Below are 15,119 nucleotides of genomic sequence, written 5' to 3'. Positions count from 1 at the left end.
GGAAAGAGAGGAACAGAGAGGTGAAGTGACATGGCCAGACTGGGAGCAGAACTCTGGTCTCCTGAGGGTTAGTCCATTGCTCTATCCACTAGGACACACTGTCTCTCATATTGATGATAAGAAGATTTCTAGGAAGCTGACAAGCTCACATGTCCCTATACTAAGGGACCAGCATCAAGATTTCATTTTCTAATTTATTGTGCTACAATCTGCCCTCTGTAACTACGGTTCTCTGATTCCTGGAGTCTGCCAGAGGCGGACAGAAGCGCATGTGGGGAAATAAGGGAGCTTTATGAGAGCATTCGGTGGACCAGACCTCCTCTCTGAGGATCTGAAGTTACATTTTAACTTGAAGTCACAAGCTGTCTGACTGGATGGGGCAGGGGATTACGAATGGGATAAAGAGCCTTTCCCTTTCAGGTTACCAGTTCCTGACAAGCTCAGGCCAGTAATTACCTCCAACAGCTGGTCAGTGGTCCACTGGAAGTGAACTAGAGGTCTTATTTCCTATTGGGCAAGTCTCTGCATTACAGCTAAAACTATTCAAGCCCTGACCTCAGTCACAGCAGAAAGTCCAATAACTGCGGGAGCCAAGGAGACTAAAATCCCTGCGCTCTTACTTAAGAAGGGCCCTTCCCAAAAAGGTCCAAGACACACATGCAGGGAGAAGCTGGCATGCTACTGATTGTCTCACCTGTTCTGAAGGTTTCAGTCTCTAGAGCTGTTATCCCAAAACCTTCCTTTCACCAGCACTAAAATTCACTCTAAAGAAAACACAGCAAGCCACGCAGGTGACAGTAGCTATAAGTTATTTATTCTGCAAAATAGAGGTATCTTCTATGGAGTTAAAACACAGGTACCACAGCGTAGGGTTTTTGCACTTCAATGTACAATGACTGCGTATATATACACACACAATGTACAGCCACTGTACAGAATCTGCCCTTGCTCTTACCATAACAGAGCCCTCCCTGCTGACTTTGTCCATAATACTGGTGGTGAGGGATAAGTTTGTGACCCCTTCCCATATTTATGGGGTTTCCCAGAGAAGGTAAAATGCGACAGCCACACACGTTGATGAAACAGTTGCACCAGCACTCAAGCCCAGGGTTCATCACAGCCTGAATCCAGGTTACAACTCATGACAGAACTTGGCCACCACCTGGAGTTATTTCATTCTCACCTCAGTGTGAGCTCCTGGTGGTTGCAAGGCACCCCTCTTCTCCCTACATCAGGACACTGTCAATATTCCCTGTTCACCATGGTCCATGTTCCAAAGCCGGTAGAACTCTGCAAAGTCCACGTAGGGCTCAACGCGTCCATCCTCATCTGGCTGGAGTGAGTGGGAGGGGCGGGAGCGAAAGAGGCCCCCATCTGAGCTCGAGCTGCTGCTCTGGGTATGGGTGTTTGTGGACTGGAGAGTCACTGTTGGGCTCTGACTGCAGAAAAGAGAAGGGAGAGAACAGACATGTTCATTTTAATCTGTCCATGCCTAGTGCATATCAAATGCCAATGCCTCTTAACCGTAACAAAATTACCCTCCCCGCAGCTAACACCACACATAGCTGCAGTCCCTCACTCCTCCAGGAACATTAGAGAGACATGTTCAGATCCACTCTGATATTCACAGGTGATAAGAGAGCTGCCTCAGCATGACAGGCCTGATGCATGGAACATCGGGGGGGGAGGGAGAGGAGGAGGACAGAGTAAGAGAAAAATGAGGGGAAGAAAAAAAAAAAAGACTTCCTTCCTTGCCTCTACAGCAGAGTCTGGCAACAAGAAGCCCTTTTCACCGTGTGAACTGTGACGTCGATGTGGCAGCTCCACTCTTCCCAGAACAACTGGAAGGTGGGAACCAAAAAGTTACTAGCAGCGCAGGAGCTGTATGCTCCTCTCTATGGGCAAAGGTGGTGCTGAAATCAAAGCCAACCGTGATCTTGCATGGTGGAGAAATGCCCCTTCCAAAAAAATATGACGTAAATTCAACTCTTCTTTTCTTTTCTCCTGCGTCCAATCCACCAGCCAGCCAGGCGACCTGCACAGCCACAGACTCTCCATGGGCCAGTCGGCTGACCTGAGGCCCTTGATGGAGTGGGCAAGCTCAGGCTCCCCTACCACTGTCCAGGCGCTGACTACTAGACCACCCAGTCCACCAAGGATCCACCACCCAAATTGCACCAGCTGAGAAGCAGGGAGGGACAATTGGTACTGAAACAGCACATGTCATTTACTTAGTGAGCGTGGGTGTGGCTTCATCCAGGGTGGAGCTGCTGTGGGCACCGTTGACCATCTGGCCTTGGGAAGGCATGACAAGGGACAGCGTTACGCTGGTCTTGCTTGTGCTCTGGGCACTGGAATATGGCACAGAAACAGGATAGATACGGCCTCCTGAGAAGGGGGGAAAAAGGAACATAACAGCTGTCATGAGACGTGGGAGACTGCATGGAAACTCCAGTGTCTGTAGTTCCCCATAACTGCTAGAGGGGTGTCCTGGCCTACTGAGATCCCATATATCCCCAATTGCTCTCTCCAGTGCCCTCCAGTCTCTGAATCACACTGTGCAAGGACACCCTGGACACCTGGTATTGAAGTGACAATTCCATTAAAGTAGAGAGGAACAAAATATCCACAGAAGGCTTCTTGCCCTGGCATCAGGTCAGTGTTGGCAGGACAGAGGGGTACTAATCTCCACTCCACCCACCCTCTTTTTCCTGTTCTCCGCCTCCCATACCTTGTGTCGGGGTCAGCATGGGCTGGCTCATCTCGCCCAGCGGGTACCCAAAGTTCCTCACCAGCAGCGTCATGTCCTCATGCCAGGGGCAGAACTTGGATCGTTCCCCACCACTGGCAAAAGTGTCACAGTGGATCCGCTTAACCCGGTCCACCACAGCCTGCGCCACTGCATCCAGTGATGTTTGCTTAGCAAACTCTGTAGCAATCATGGCTGCGATCTCCTGACCGTGGAGAGAGAAAAGGACTTTAGGGGAGGATTCTGGCAGAACCCTGACCCAGCCATCCAGCATAAAAGGTTCGTATGCTAACTGCCCAGTCAGATAGCTGGAGAGGGCTGCATGTCCCACCTTAAATTGACCTTTGTGGTCTGGAACCAACCCACTGCCCCAATGGACTGCTCCGTTTCAAGAGAGCGAAAGCAGCCAGAAAAAACCACTCTGCCAGAATAGCTCACTCACCCCACTGCAGACTGGGATGATGCACCCAACCATGCTGGTGCTAACAGGACATCAGTGCAAGGCAGCTTGCGTGAGTGGAGCTGGTACCGATGGGATGATTTAACACCTTTAGGAATGCCTCCAGCCAGGAAGCTCTCACCTGATTGGCCTGTCCGGGTCCGTGAGCCGCCTCCAGAGCTTTGTAGAGCCCTTCTGACATGAGTACCAGGAAGCCAGTCACCCCATCCAATGGCTGCCCTCCATGGATTTCAGGCTCTGCTATGATGGGCTTAGATTTAGCAGCACTGAGCGGAGAAAGCTGATTTAGTATTTAATAGAGTGACACAGGCAGGTGGAAGCGGGAACCTGCCTTCAGAAGGAAGCAGGGCTGGGGAGAGAACAAGACCACCAAGTTGAACTTTTTCTAACCTGAGTAGTTCAATATCAGTGTAGCCATATTTGACCTTGTAATCTCCAATGCGCCGGGTGCTCTCTTGCCCACAGATAGTTCCAACTTGCTTTATTTTCCCTGCATCCAAACCTGACAGATAAAGAAAAAAAAGTTAATTGATTCTTTGATATACTTGCTGAAGTTCCTGCACTTGTATCCTGAGGAAGGAGAAAGGAAACACCCATAGTTAAAGATACCACAAAGGGTAAACTAAGGGACATGAAGAGACATCAAGAAACCTCCAGGAACTCAACAGCGAAGGGAGGAAGAGTAGCTCATCCTGTCCCAGTTTTTGCAGCAGACAGCTTTCCCCCATCAGTTGCTCCAGGAACTTGAGAAGAGCAAGAGAGCACACATACATGTACACACACACACACAGTGAATTGGACAGTTGGTCCTGGGACAAAAAGCCCACATCCAGTTCCAAAACCACTGCTAGCTGCAGTGCTAGGTGTACAGGATTTCCAGAAGCACAGTGGAACTTTATGAGAAGGTTGCCTGTAGACCCTGCAAAAGGGGAGAGAAGGGTGTCTTACGTGAAATAAGATGCAAGGGTCTCTGTCCAGCTGCCTCTCCATCTACGACTGCCACCCCAGCCCCCAACCTCTGTATGATGGCTTCAGCCACACTGCACCATCTTTATAATCCAGGAATTGAGTAAGTGAGAACAAGCAAATTCAACGCCACTCACAGATTAGGTGCCTACATCAGCATCAGCTGCTCCCAAGGGTAAAAAAACCCCACTGATCAGAGCAGCAAGCAGGCAGTTATATGGAAAAAAAAGTTAGAAGGAATAGAAATATAAACCCTTATGCTTCAGGACATAAAGCAATCACTAACTAGCAGCGGTTAGGAAGGAACTTCACATCTGGGCAGGTTAGTTGTCCATTCTGGGGGTTCTAACACCTTCCGTTGAATCATGGGGTCGTGACTATTAGAGACAAAATTCTGGACTAGGCAGGTCTCTAGAGTCTGATCTGCACTGGCAATTCTCATGTTCCTAATTATGACCGGACAACAGACACAAAAGAATTTTGGAAAAAATTAGTTCTAGAGGGTGACTATCACCACCCCAAGGTGAACGCAGGGGTCCAGGTCAGACTCCCATCTGATTCCAATCACATTCACTACGTGGACGGTCCAATGTCTACTCCCAATAGCAAGGCACAGCCCTGAAAACTGCTGCAGGCTGAGACTGACTCAGTCATTTAGTGTGGCTGACTTGCAGGCTCCTGGCATGGATGATTCTTGCGATTGACAGACCAGTACAATGAGGCTCCTGGTCTGCCGACCAGGCAGTGTGTATGCTCCAGCCTTTACATACGCCTGTCAATCTCAAGTGTTGCATAAAGGCTGCTAGGAGTTAGATATCAGTTGCCAGTAAAACCAGAAGGCACAACCAAATAAGGGAGAACATCAGGAACAATGTTAAACTTCTGATACATTCACCTCTAGTGTCAGTGGGCTGTAACTGCAGACAGAATCAAGTAGGATACACTGGCTGGCTAAGGGATTGGGTGTGCAGGCAGCAGAGTGCATAGCATGGAGCCCTGGGGAAAAGGAGCCTTATGTGATTGTATAGTCCATAAGCCTGGGGCTACCACTGGTTTTTGGGGGTGCTTGGCTGCATATATCACCACCCAGAATGCTCCTCCAGCTCATTGCTACTTTGCAGGTGCTTCTGGGGAACAAGATTTAAGGTGCTGGACTGACAGCCCTTGAGACAAAATCCTCTCTATCCCCACAACAGGTACAACACAGGTGGCAGCAGCAGTGCAAGCTTCAATTCCATATTATTCCTCATTAATGTATGTAACCTAGCCCTGGAGGGACCTACTCTGGGGTGAGAAGGGAGTTCAGTCACCATGGCTCATTCATTCCGTGGCCTCTCTGCTTGACTGCCAGCAAAAGGCCAAAACAGTACCAAACGAGAAGGGGGTTTTGTGAGGCAGACACCAGTACGGATTGGAAATGGACCTAGCTCTGACCACTCTCTCATCATCCCGCAGAGGGCTGCCTATCTCTGGATCCACTGAGCACAGCTCCCCTCTTTCTGGGACTCATCACTTACCCAGCTGGGAGAAGCGGAAGAGCTCATCCTCATTCTCTGTGGTGTGGTCCACGTTCAGCTGTGTCACCTGCAACCCGTCCACTGTAGACTTGCACAGCAGTGCACGGTTTGTACCTGTGGTGGGAGCAGCACGTGAGGACCTGATGATTATGAAGACGGGGTGGAGAGGTGGAAGAGAGGGAGAAAATCCGAAGGGATGATAGGAAGAAATGGGAACGAGGGAGGAAAAGAGGGAAGGGAATGAAGAACACACAAACCTTCACTGCAATCTCCTACAAATAGCACCTCAGTAGCATACAGAACAATCTGGACCAACCCCTAATCCAGCCCTCAACCAGTGCCTGAAAACATAGACGGTTTCTTTCTTCCCTAGGGAACTGCACTACTGTACAGAAGCCCCTTTCCTATGTGTCTCTGGTCACAAACATTAGATCAGCCAACCTTTGGAGAGGTGCAGACCCAGCAACCAGCTTCTGGACCATTTTGATTTCACTGCCATCCCCAATTAACTCAAGTGCATTTCTCACAATGTAAGAAGCAATCCAATTGTTCCTCAAGCTCAGGTTCTCCTCACTCTGCCAGAGCTGCAGCCACCCTCAGAAATATCAAGATTGAGCGGGCGAAGAAGAGGAACACACCTACATTGGCGATGTAAAGCTTGTTGTTGAGTATGACAGCCACAATAGCCATAGCTCCTCCAGAGATCTCCCGCTCTAAGGCCTTCAATCTCTCCAGGATCTTCTGGTACTGAGAAGGCAGCTGGTGGTGGGGTACTCCCTAGAACACAGGATAAGGGGGGAGCTTAAACCTACACAACCCATGGCATCGAAATCACAACTGGACACTAAACTCTTCAGGGGAGGGACCACCTTTAATCTTGTGTCTTGTGCAGAGCTGAGCACATTGTTTAGCACTGAAAAATAACAGTGCCAGATCTGACATACCTTGGAGACAGAAGTCCTGTTTATTGGCAGAACAGACACTTCATAGTCACAGAGGCCATGCCCACTTCCTTGCCTGTATGCCTCAGCCTTGTCTTAGAAGGAACACATCTATAATGGTGATTGCAGAGTTTAGTCTCCATGACCCATTCAGTTCTTGGTCTTTCTGCTGAGACTAACAGTAAGAGGTCCAAGTAGTGCCAATGGTGATGGTGGGTTAATGTGATGTGGGAATGCTGGGAATTGGATTGAGATCCCTAAATCATTTCACACAAACGAACAAATGATCACTAGAGGGTAACTATTTTCAGCTACAGCCTCCCATGGGCCAGACTGAGGCCAGTGACCTAGAGGCAAGAGGCTTCAAATCCCATCCAGCAATTTGGAGGGGGCAGGGATGCATCGCTTCACTAAAGTCAGATTACCTCTGGCAGCTGGGACTGAAGGCTGGCCTTCTCTGCCAAAGCATCATCAATGGACTCCAGAAAACTTCTTTCTGCCACATCAAAAGCCTATGAGGGGACAGGAAATATTAATAGGAGACAAGTTAATAGCAGCTGTTTTGCAAACACAGCCATCTGATGTCTGCTTACCTTCCATCCTAACAAAAACTTAACCTACTCAACAACTTTACAAACTGATGTATAGACTTGTATACACATCGGGATCACTACACCCACCAGTGAAGTACAACCACTTTGAAGTGGAATGGTGAAACTGGGTAACAGCACGTAGGAATATTATGCAACAGTTAAGGGCAGGAAATGAAAAATCAAACTCACAAGGAGACCAGAGAGATCTACTGCTGCTTTAGGAAATGGTTTCACAATCCCACCTCCCCACATCTTAAATGTTTTCACTTCACTCACTATCATAAACAAAAAATGTCAGTGGTGACCAGATACTCAACACAATTAATATGAACAAGCAGAGGGAAGGAACACAAGCCAAAATATGGAAAGAAAAGGTTAAAGAATATTTAGATAAATTAAATGTATTCAAGTCGGCAAGGCCTGAATACATTCATCCTAAGGTACTTAAGGAACTAGCTACGCAATCTCAGAAGCATTAGCAATTATTTTCAAGAACTCCCAGAGGAGGGATGAAGTCCCAGAGGACTGGAGAACAGCAAACACAGTACGTATCTTTAAAAGGCGGAATGAAGAGGACCCAGAGAATTACAGACCAGTCATCCTAATTTCAATACCTGGAGAGATACTAGAACAAATTATTAAATAATCAATTTGTAAGCACCTAGAGGATAAAAGGGTTATAAAGAATAGCCAGCATGGATTTGTCAAGAACAAATCCTCCTAGTCCAACCTAATTTCCTTCTTTGACAGAATTACTGGCATAGCAGAAGCAGTAGACATGAGTGATGTATCTTGATTTTAGTAAGGCTTTTCACACAGCCCCACATGACATTCTCATAAGAAAAATGCAGTGTAGATGAAATCACTATAAGGTGGGTGCCCAACTGGTTGAAAAACTGTACTCAAAAGAGTAGTTATCAATTGTTTGCTATTAAACTGGGATAAAGTATCTAGCAGAGTCCTGTAGGGGTCAGTCCTGGGTCTGGTACTAGTCAATATTTTCATTAATGATTTGGATAATGGAGTGGAGAGTATGCCTGTAAAATGTGTGGATGACACCGGGCTGGGAGGGATTGAAAGCACACTGGAAGACAAGATTAGAATTCAAACAGACCTTGACAAATTAGAGAACTGGTCTGAAATCAACAAGATGAAATTAAATAAAGACAAGTGCAAAGTACTTCACTCAGGAAGGAAAAATCAAATGCACAACCACAAAATGGGGACTAACTGGCTAGGGGGTAACACACCTGAAAAGGGCCTGGGCTATAGTGGATCACAAACTGAATATGAGCCAACAATGTGATGCACTTGCAAAAAAAGCTAATATTCTGAGGTGTTTTAACAGGAGTGTTATATGTAAGACATGAGCGGTAACTGTCCTGCTCTACTCGACATTCCTGAGGCCTCAGCTGGAGTACTGGGTCCAAATCTGGGTACTACATTTTAAGAAAGATGAAGATGAATTGGAGAGAGTCCAGAGAGCAACAAAAGTGATAAACAGTTTAAAAAACTTGACCTATGAAGAATGATTTTAAAAATGGGCCCATTTAGTCTTGAGAAAAGAAGACTGAGGCAGGGACCTGATGACAGTCTTCAAATATAATAAGGGCTGTTACAAAGGATGGTGATCAATTGTTCTCCATGTCAGCAGAAGGTAGGACAAGAAGTAATGGGGCTTAATCAGAATCAAAGGAGATTTAGATTAGATATTAGGAAAAACTTTCTAACTAAGAGGGTAGTTAAACTCTGGAATCAACTTCCAAGAGAAGTTGTGGAATTCTCACTGCTGGAGGTTTTTAAGAAACAGGATAGACAAAGAACTGTCAAGGATGGTCTAGGTTTATTTGGTCCTGTCTCAGAACAAGGGGCTGGATTTGATGATAGTTTGAGGTCCCTTCCATCTCTACAGCCACCTTTTTTCTCCTTATAATCACCTGCTCAAGCTGACCTGTTCCTATGTCCAAGAAAGGCTGAATGCAGCTCCTGCAGAGTTGTCCACACTGCACTAAGGGAAGCAGAGTGATAGAGGAAGACTAGGCGAAAGTGAAATGAATACTGTTGTTCCACATTCTCAAGCCAAGTGTGCTCCCAGCTCCTGCCAGATGTCCACAATCTTCTCCCCACCCTTTAAGGGCCAGGATATTGTTTACCCTGAGGCAAAAAGGGGAGTGGGGTGTTGATGCAGGGAGAGGCATGGGGTCTTCACAGCCAGAATTCCATTACCTGCAGCAGGACCCGGCGCACATCAGCATCACTGTGATCTGCATTTAGCTGGCCCAGCAACAGCTCCGCAGAGAGCCTCTGGCCCACGAAGTTGGTGACCCGGTTGCCATCGTAGCCATTGAAGACCCCATAGAGATAGTAGTTGTTCTCACTCCTGCCAGAGAGGGTCAGGGTGGAGGGATTAAGGGCGGGTGTGAGGCACAACGACAGGGATAGATAGCACCATTGTGAGCCTCTCCTAACAAGTCCTGTACACTCTAGTTCTGCCCCACTCTGACCCCTACTGTAAAAAGCCACACACCACTTCTGTCCTGCCTCTCCATCTGTGAGCTTCTATCTCCACCTGCAGCCCACTTACCTGAATTTCAGCCAGTTATCCTCCCACGGGTGGTTTTCTGTCCCCTTACCATCTGCACTGTAGGAACGGTTTGGAGCTGAGCCCACCCCAGACAGCTGGCAGAGAGGCAAGTCATCTGTCCAGCTTGGCTGCTGCTCCTGGGGAACAAAAACAGGAAAGAGCCCATGTAGAATCCCAACTGGTTCAGAACTAGGGACACTGGGCTCTGCACAGGAAGGAACACCATCCAGTACTTCATCACAGTCCTGAATGCAGTAACCCACTTAGTGACCTCTTATTCCTTGCTGCCCCAGTGAAATCACCTACCACCACTCTCCCCCTCTGAAAGTGAGCAGCCTGCAGCATTAGCTGCACCTTCAGCCCTTGCTAACAAGGAAACAGGACTGGAATACACACTCAATATAGCAGAGCATTAACTGCCCCGGATGAACCCTGGTGTAATCTTTCTTGCCTGCAGGCCAGAAGTACAGGTGAATTTGGGGAACAGACTGATCAGGTTTTGCGGTGCACACATCCAACTGCAGCCATCAAAGGAACATGAAACAATCTACTGTTGTGAAGGTAAATAGTGAGAAATTCTTTGGCAGCATAATCATTCCACTCTGCCCACAGCCAACTTTCCCCCCCAAGAAAACATTTCCTCCAGACAGCTCCACAGTCACTTCTCAAAACCATCCCTTCAAAACACGGCGCACACCTTCCCGCTCTCAAATCAGCTTTCACACATACGTGCCTCCTATGGACATCTGCTTCCCCGAAGAGAGAGAGACTGCTTCTAGGTGCCCACACACCACACATCCCTGAGCATGCAGGCACCGCCCCCCACTTGCTCCACTCAAATACTGGGAGGGGTCTCACACCCCACCCTACGACCCTCACACAGTCATCCAGTGGGGAGTATAACCCCCTTCACCCACCCCCTCCCTGTGCCCCTCAGCCACTCAACAGCCACCCCCCTCCTCCACTCCTTCCCTGGGCTCCCTCCACACACACCCCCAGTGGGGAGAGGGGGCAGCCCCCACCTCCTGCCCCTGCCCCCCATAGACACTCCTACCCTACAGCCCTGCCTGTGCCCCTTATTACCTCCAACCCCCCTGCCTGTGCCCCCCATAGCCACTCCTACCCCCACCCCTGCCTGTGCCCCCCATAGCCACTCCTACCCCCACCCCTGCCTGTGCCCCCCATAGCCCCCACCCCTGCCTGTGCCCCCCATAGCCACTCCTACCCCCACCCCTGCCTGTGCCCCCCATAACCCCCACCCCTGCCTGTGCCCCCCATAGCCACTCCTACCCCCACCCCTGCCTGTGCCCCCCATAACCCCCACCCCTGCCTGTGCCCCCCATAGCCACTCCTACCCCCACCCCTGCCTGTGCCCCCCTTAGACACCCCCTCAGCAGGGGAGTCACCTCCTCCCCACGGCGCCGCGGGGGGGGGGTTCTCGCTCTCACTCACACTCTGCAGCAGGCTCCTCCTTTGCGCCGCCATTTTGCAGCAGCAGCAGCGCCCCGCCGGTCCCAGCCCAGCAGAGCGCGGCGGCGCCGAGAGCGGCGGCCGGGCCGGACCGGCGCGTTTGGGGAGCGCGCAGCGCCGACTGGCGGGCGGGCGGCGGCAGCGCAGGGGAGGGGGCGGATGCTGGTGGCCCGGCCGCAGCGGGGGGTTATTCCCGGGCCCGGGGCACCTGCCCGCCTGGCTACCCCCCCCCCGGCGGGGAGGGGCAGATTTAGGGTGACCAACTGTCCTGATTTTACAGGGACAGTCCCGATATTTGGGTTTTTTTAATATGGGCTCCTATTACCCCCCCTCCTCCCCGTGTTTCCACTTGCTGTCGGGTCACCCCGTCGCCATGGGGATGAGGGTGGCCAATTTTCTAATCTCACAAAATGGAACGCCCTAGCCCCGCCCCTTCCACAAGGCCCCGCCCCCTGCTCACCCCTCCCTGGCTGGCGCAGGGGTTGGGGTGCAGGCTGGGGGTGGAGCTGAGGGATTTGGAATGCAGGAGGGGGCTGTATGTTGAGGGGCTTGGGGAACAGGAGGATTTATGGGCTCTGGGCTTGGGGTGCAGGCTCTGGGCTGGGGCTGAGTGATGAGGGGTTTAGGGTGCAGCAGGGGGCTCTGGGTTTGGGGGACTCAGGACTGTGGCAGGGGGTTGAGGCAGAGGCTTATGTCTAGCAGCTCCCAATCAGCGGCGCAGCGGGGGGGGGCTAAGACAGGCTTCCTGCCTGTTCTGACTCCACGCTGTGCCCCAAAAGCAGCCAGCAGATCTGGCTCCTAGGCAGGGGGACCAGGTGGCTCTGCGTGCTGCTCTCACCTGCGCAGGCACTGTCCCTGCAGCTCCCATTGGCTGTGGTTCCCTGTTTCTGGATAATTGGAGTGCGAAGCTGGTGCTCGGGGCAGGGGCAGCATGCAGAGCCTCGTGCTCCCCCCACACCTAGGAGCCAGACCTGCTGGCCGCTTCCAGGGCGCAGCGCAGAGTCAGGACAGGTAGGGACTAGTCTGCCCTAGACCCACAGCACCACTGACCAGACTTTTAATGGCTCGGTCTGTGGTTCTGACCGGAGCCACCACGGTCTCTTTTCCACCAGGCGTTCCAGTCAAAAACCGGCACCTGGCAACCCTTTGTGGCACCTGGCTCGGGCCCTGTGGCGTGGTCTCTGTCCGGCTGCCCTGGGGATCAACTCCCTGCCTGCCCATGACCCCACATCCCTGTCTCAGCCCTGGATCCAGCCCCTGCCTTTCTCCAGTGGGCCTAGACTCTCCCCCTCTGCCACACACCACCTCCTTGCCCTCTCCCACCTCCTCTCACCCCAGCGCCCACTCCTCTCCTTCCTCACACCCTGAATGCTCCCCTCGCTGAAGCACTGCAGCTGGGTGAGCAGTTCCCAGCCTGACTAGATGCACACGTTAGCTCTCCTCGAACCAGTGTCTAAAAATAGTGGTGTGGCCGTGCTGGCACAGGTGGTGTCAGCAGTTAGGGTCTTACTACAATCCTACTTGACTTCCTGGGCACATACTCCCTGAGCCATTACCTGTGCCAAGGCCGAAATACTGGTTTTGGCGCTAGCTCGAGCTGAGCTAGTATGTGTCCATCTATCCAGCTAGAAGCACCCACCCACCCATACCTGCAGTGTGATTGCTCATACTTCCCTCTTCATGCTTCAATCACACAGAGCTGGATAAGGCACAGGCCTTTAGCTCCTGGAGTCATGTGATTACACCAGAACCTCAGCTTTCATTTTCACTTAGCCCTCATGATTCAGAAGAAAAGCTTGAAAATGTGACCTGAAAATCTGCCTGAGCCTGAAACAATAGATTGGAGAGGTGTGATCTGCCCCAACCATCTCAATGGACAAGCCCTACTGCTCTGGGGGCCCCCACAAACACCACCCAACAGAGATCTGTTTGTGCCAGCCAGGAAGAGTATAGCAGTCCCATCGCCTCAAGCAGATACTCGTGTCCTGTGGGGAAGTACTGAAGGGCCTCACTGCTGACATTCTGCCTTTTCTCCAAGGGAAAGAGGGCCCTTTGCTTTTACTCTTCAGAGGGGAGAAGGAGACCTTGGGGAGAGGGGAGGGTGTCCCTCTGCTACCATCATTCTAAGAGGAGGGAAGGATCGGGGGAAGAACCACGGTGGGCCCATGTCATGGTGCACCTAGGGCATCTGAAATTGCCTTTATCTGACCCTCTACTCAAAAGCTCTTCTCCTCAGCCCCCGATCACAGCTGGTGCATCTGACAGGTCTTTAAAGAGGGTCAGTTCTGATTAAGTTCAAAACCTTACGTCTCATATCTCAACTGTGTTCTTAGCTCCTTTATGCCACTGGAGTAGCTAGATCTCCTCCATTTAGAATGCCCCTGGTGCAGAGGCAGCATAAAGTGCTCTGCTGTCCTCCTTTGCAGCGACCTACATGGGGACATGTTGGGGCTGAGACCTGGGGCAGTAGGGGGCCCCTGAGGTGGCTCTAATTTACATCAGAAGTTCAGCTGGCTCCTGAACCAGTTCAGAATTCAGACACCACAAAACTACCTTTGCACAACCTCTTCCCCTACTGGGCTGTGCTTCCTGCTCAGAATTTGGGCTATAGTTGCCGAAGTCAGTGGAGTTACTCAGGAGTCTCTTATAACTGAGATCTTAATCTGGCCCTTGGTCAGGGCTAATCCTATCAAAGGAACCCAGTGAATGAATTTAGAGCAAGACAGCATAGTTTTTAAAAATTATATAATGATATACATGCACACGTACAGATAATTGGTTTTGGTCTTTCTCAAAACTGTGTCTGCACCTTTCTAGGTGAGGGTAGCCTGTTTCAGGAATGATGGGCTTTGTTTAACGTCTTTACGGGAACAGGAGGGGAGATGTAAGAATAATCCCATCACTTAAATGAGGAGTCAGATGAAGAGACCTCCACCTGTGTGACTGATACATTTTATATGTGAATGATGGATGGCAGAATGGCTGCCATAGCACTGAAGGTTTCTGGGAACAGCACATTCTCTGTGTGAATCAGTACCCAAGGGGTGTAAAAGTGATCAGATGTGAAATTCTGCTCTTGTGTGGCAATGTCATGCTGGCTAGGGTGGGAGTTATCAAGGTTGGACACTCTGTAGTCCCATAGTATTCTTTTGTTTTGTAGAAATATATGAGGTTCAGACACATACAATTCTACTTTAAAAATAAACACCAATGAATTAACTCAATTATTTTGAACTATGTTTATGAAATGTTGGGGGCCTGGCCAGCAGAGTCCAACCCCTCTTTGTCCACTCTTGTCTAGTGCCTGATCACATCTGTTTCTTCCAAATATGTGGAGCATTCGGATCCTTTTTCTTCAGACAGGACATGACCAATTGGCTGGAAGTTGAAGTTAGACAAATTCAGACTGAAAATAAGGTGTAAATTTTTAACAGAGAGACTAATTAGCCATTGGAACAATTTACCCAGGGCTGTGGGTAAATTTTAAAATTAAGATTGGATGCTTTTCTAAAAGATCAGCTCCCATTCAAACAGGGATTAATTAAAGGAAGGCCTATCAGCTATGTTATATGAGAGGTCAGACTGCAAGGTCACAGTGGTCCCTTCTGTCTTTATAATATATGTAGGACACAAGAATGTTCAATAATCCAAATGGAAATAGATACTGTGTTAGAATGATTTCTTAGAAAAAAGGTTAATATTGGCCAGGTAAGAGAATATGCTAAACTGAAGGTCCCAGTCCTGCAAACAGGTACATAGAGGCTTAGCTAGATGCACAAGTTTAGTCCCACTGATGTTGGTAAGACCATGTGTAAGGATAAGCACACGTGTAAGCATTT

General features: G+C 49.9%; 1 protein-coding gene across 3 annotated transcripts; it reads right to left on the bottom strand.

The window, feature by feature from the left end:
* Positions 1–792: 792 nt before the first annotated feature.
* On the bottom strand, positions 793–11,358 carry TAB1 (TGF-beta activated kinase 1 (MAP3K7) binding protein 1). Of its 3 annotated transcripts, none has more exons than XM_030546556.1 (11): positions 11,263–11,358; positions 9,811–9,947; positions 9,453–9,606; positions 7,059–7,145; positions 6,331–6,469; positions 5,693–5,806; positions 3,600–3,711; positions 3,331–3,475; positions 2,732–2,954; positions 2,232–2,388; positions 793–1,439 (listed from the first exon to the last, which is right to left on the bottom strand). In XM_030546556.1, the coding sequence occupies exons 1-11, from the start codon at positions 11,293–11,295 to the stop codon at positions 1,232–1,234; spliced, it is 1,509 nt and encodes a 502-aa protein (XP_030402416.1). In that variant the 5' UTR covers positions 11,296–11,358; the 3' UTR covers positions 793–1,231. The 3 variants fall into 3 exon arrangements, with proteins under 3 accessions (XP_030402416.1, XP_030402407.1, XP_030402410.1); XM_030546547.1 differs by lacking the exon at positions 11,263–11,358 and adding an exon at positions 10,262–10,468; XM_030546550.1 differs by lacking the exon at positions 11,263–11,358 and adding an exon at positions 10,117–10,216.
* Between the last annotated feature and the right edge of the window lie 3,761 nt (positions 11,359–15,119).

Source organism: Gopherus evgoodei, chromosome 1 (genome assembly GCF_007399415.2).
Source record: "Gopherus evgoodei ecotype Sinaloan lineage chromosome 1, rGopEvg1_v1.p, whole genome shotgun sequence".
Taxonomy (NCBI): domain Eukaryota; kingdom Metazoa; phylum Chordata; order Testudines; family Testudinidae; genus Gopherus; species Gopherus evgoodei.
The sequence above is the reverse complement of the archived record's forward strand: the minus strand, read 5'-3'. Positions and strand labels throughout refer to the sequence as shown.

Excerpts from the sequence above, each read along its gene's own strand:
- TAB1 (XM_030546547.1), bottom strand. The coding sequence starts at position 10,324 with ATGTGTGCACCGCAAAACCTGATCAGTCTGTTCCCCAAATTCACCTGT. Across the intron at positions 9,948-10,261 it reads CCTGTACTTCTGGCCTGCAG|GAGCAGCAGCCAAGCTGGAC; the intron begins GCAAGAAAGATT and ends TTTGTTCCCCAG. Across the intron at positions 1,440-2,231 it reads GCCACACCCACGCTCACTAA|TCAGAGCCCAACAGTGACTC; the intron begins GTAAATGACATG and ends TCTTTTCTGCAG.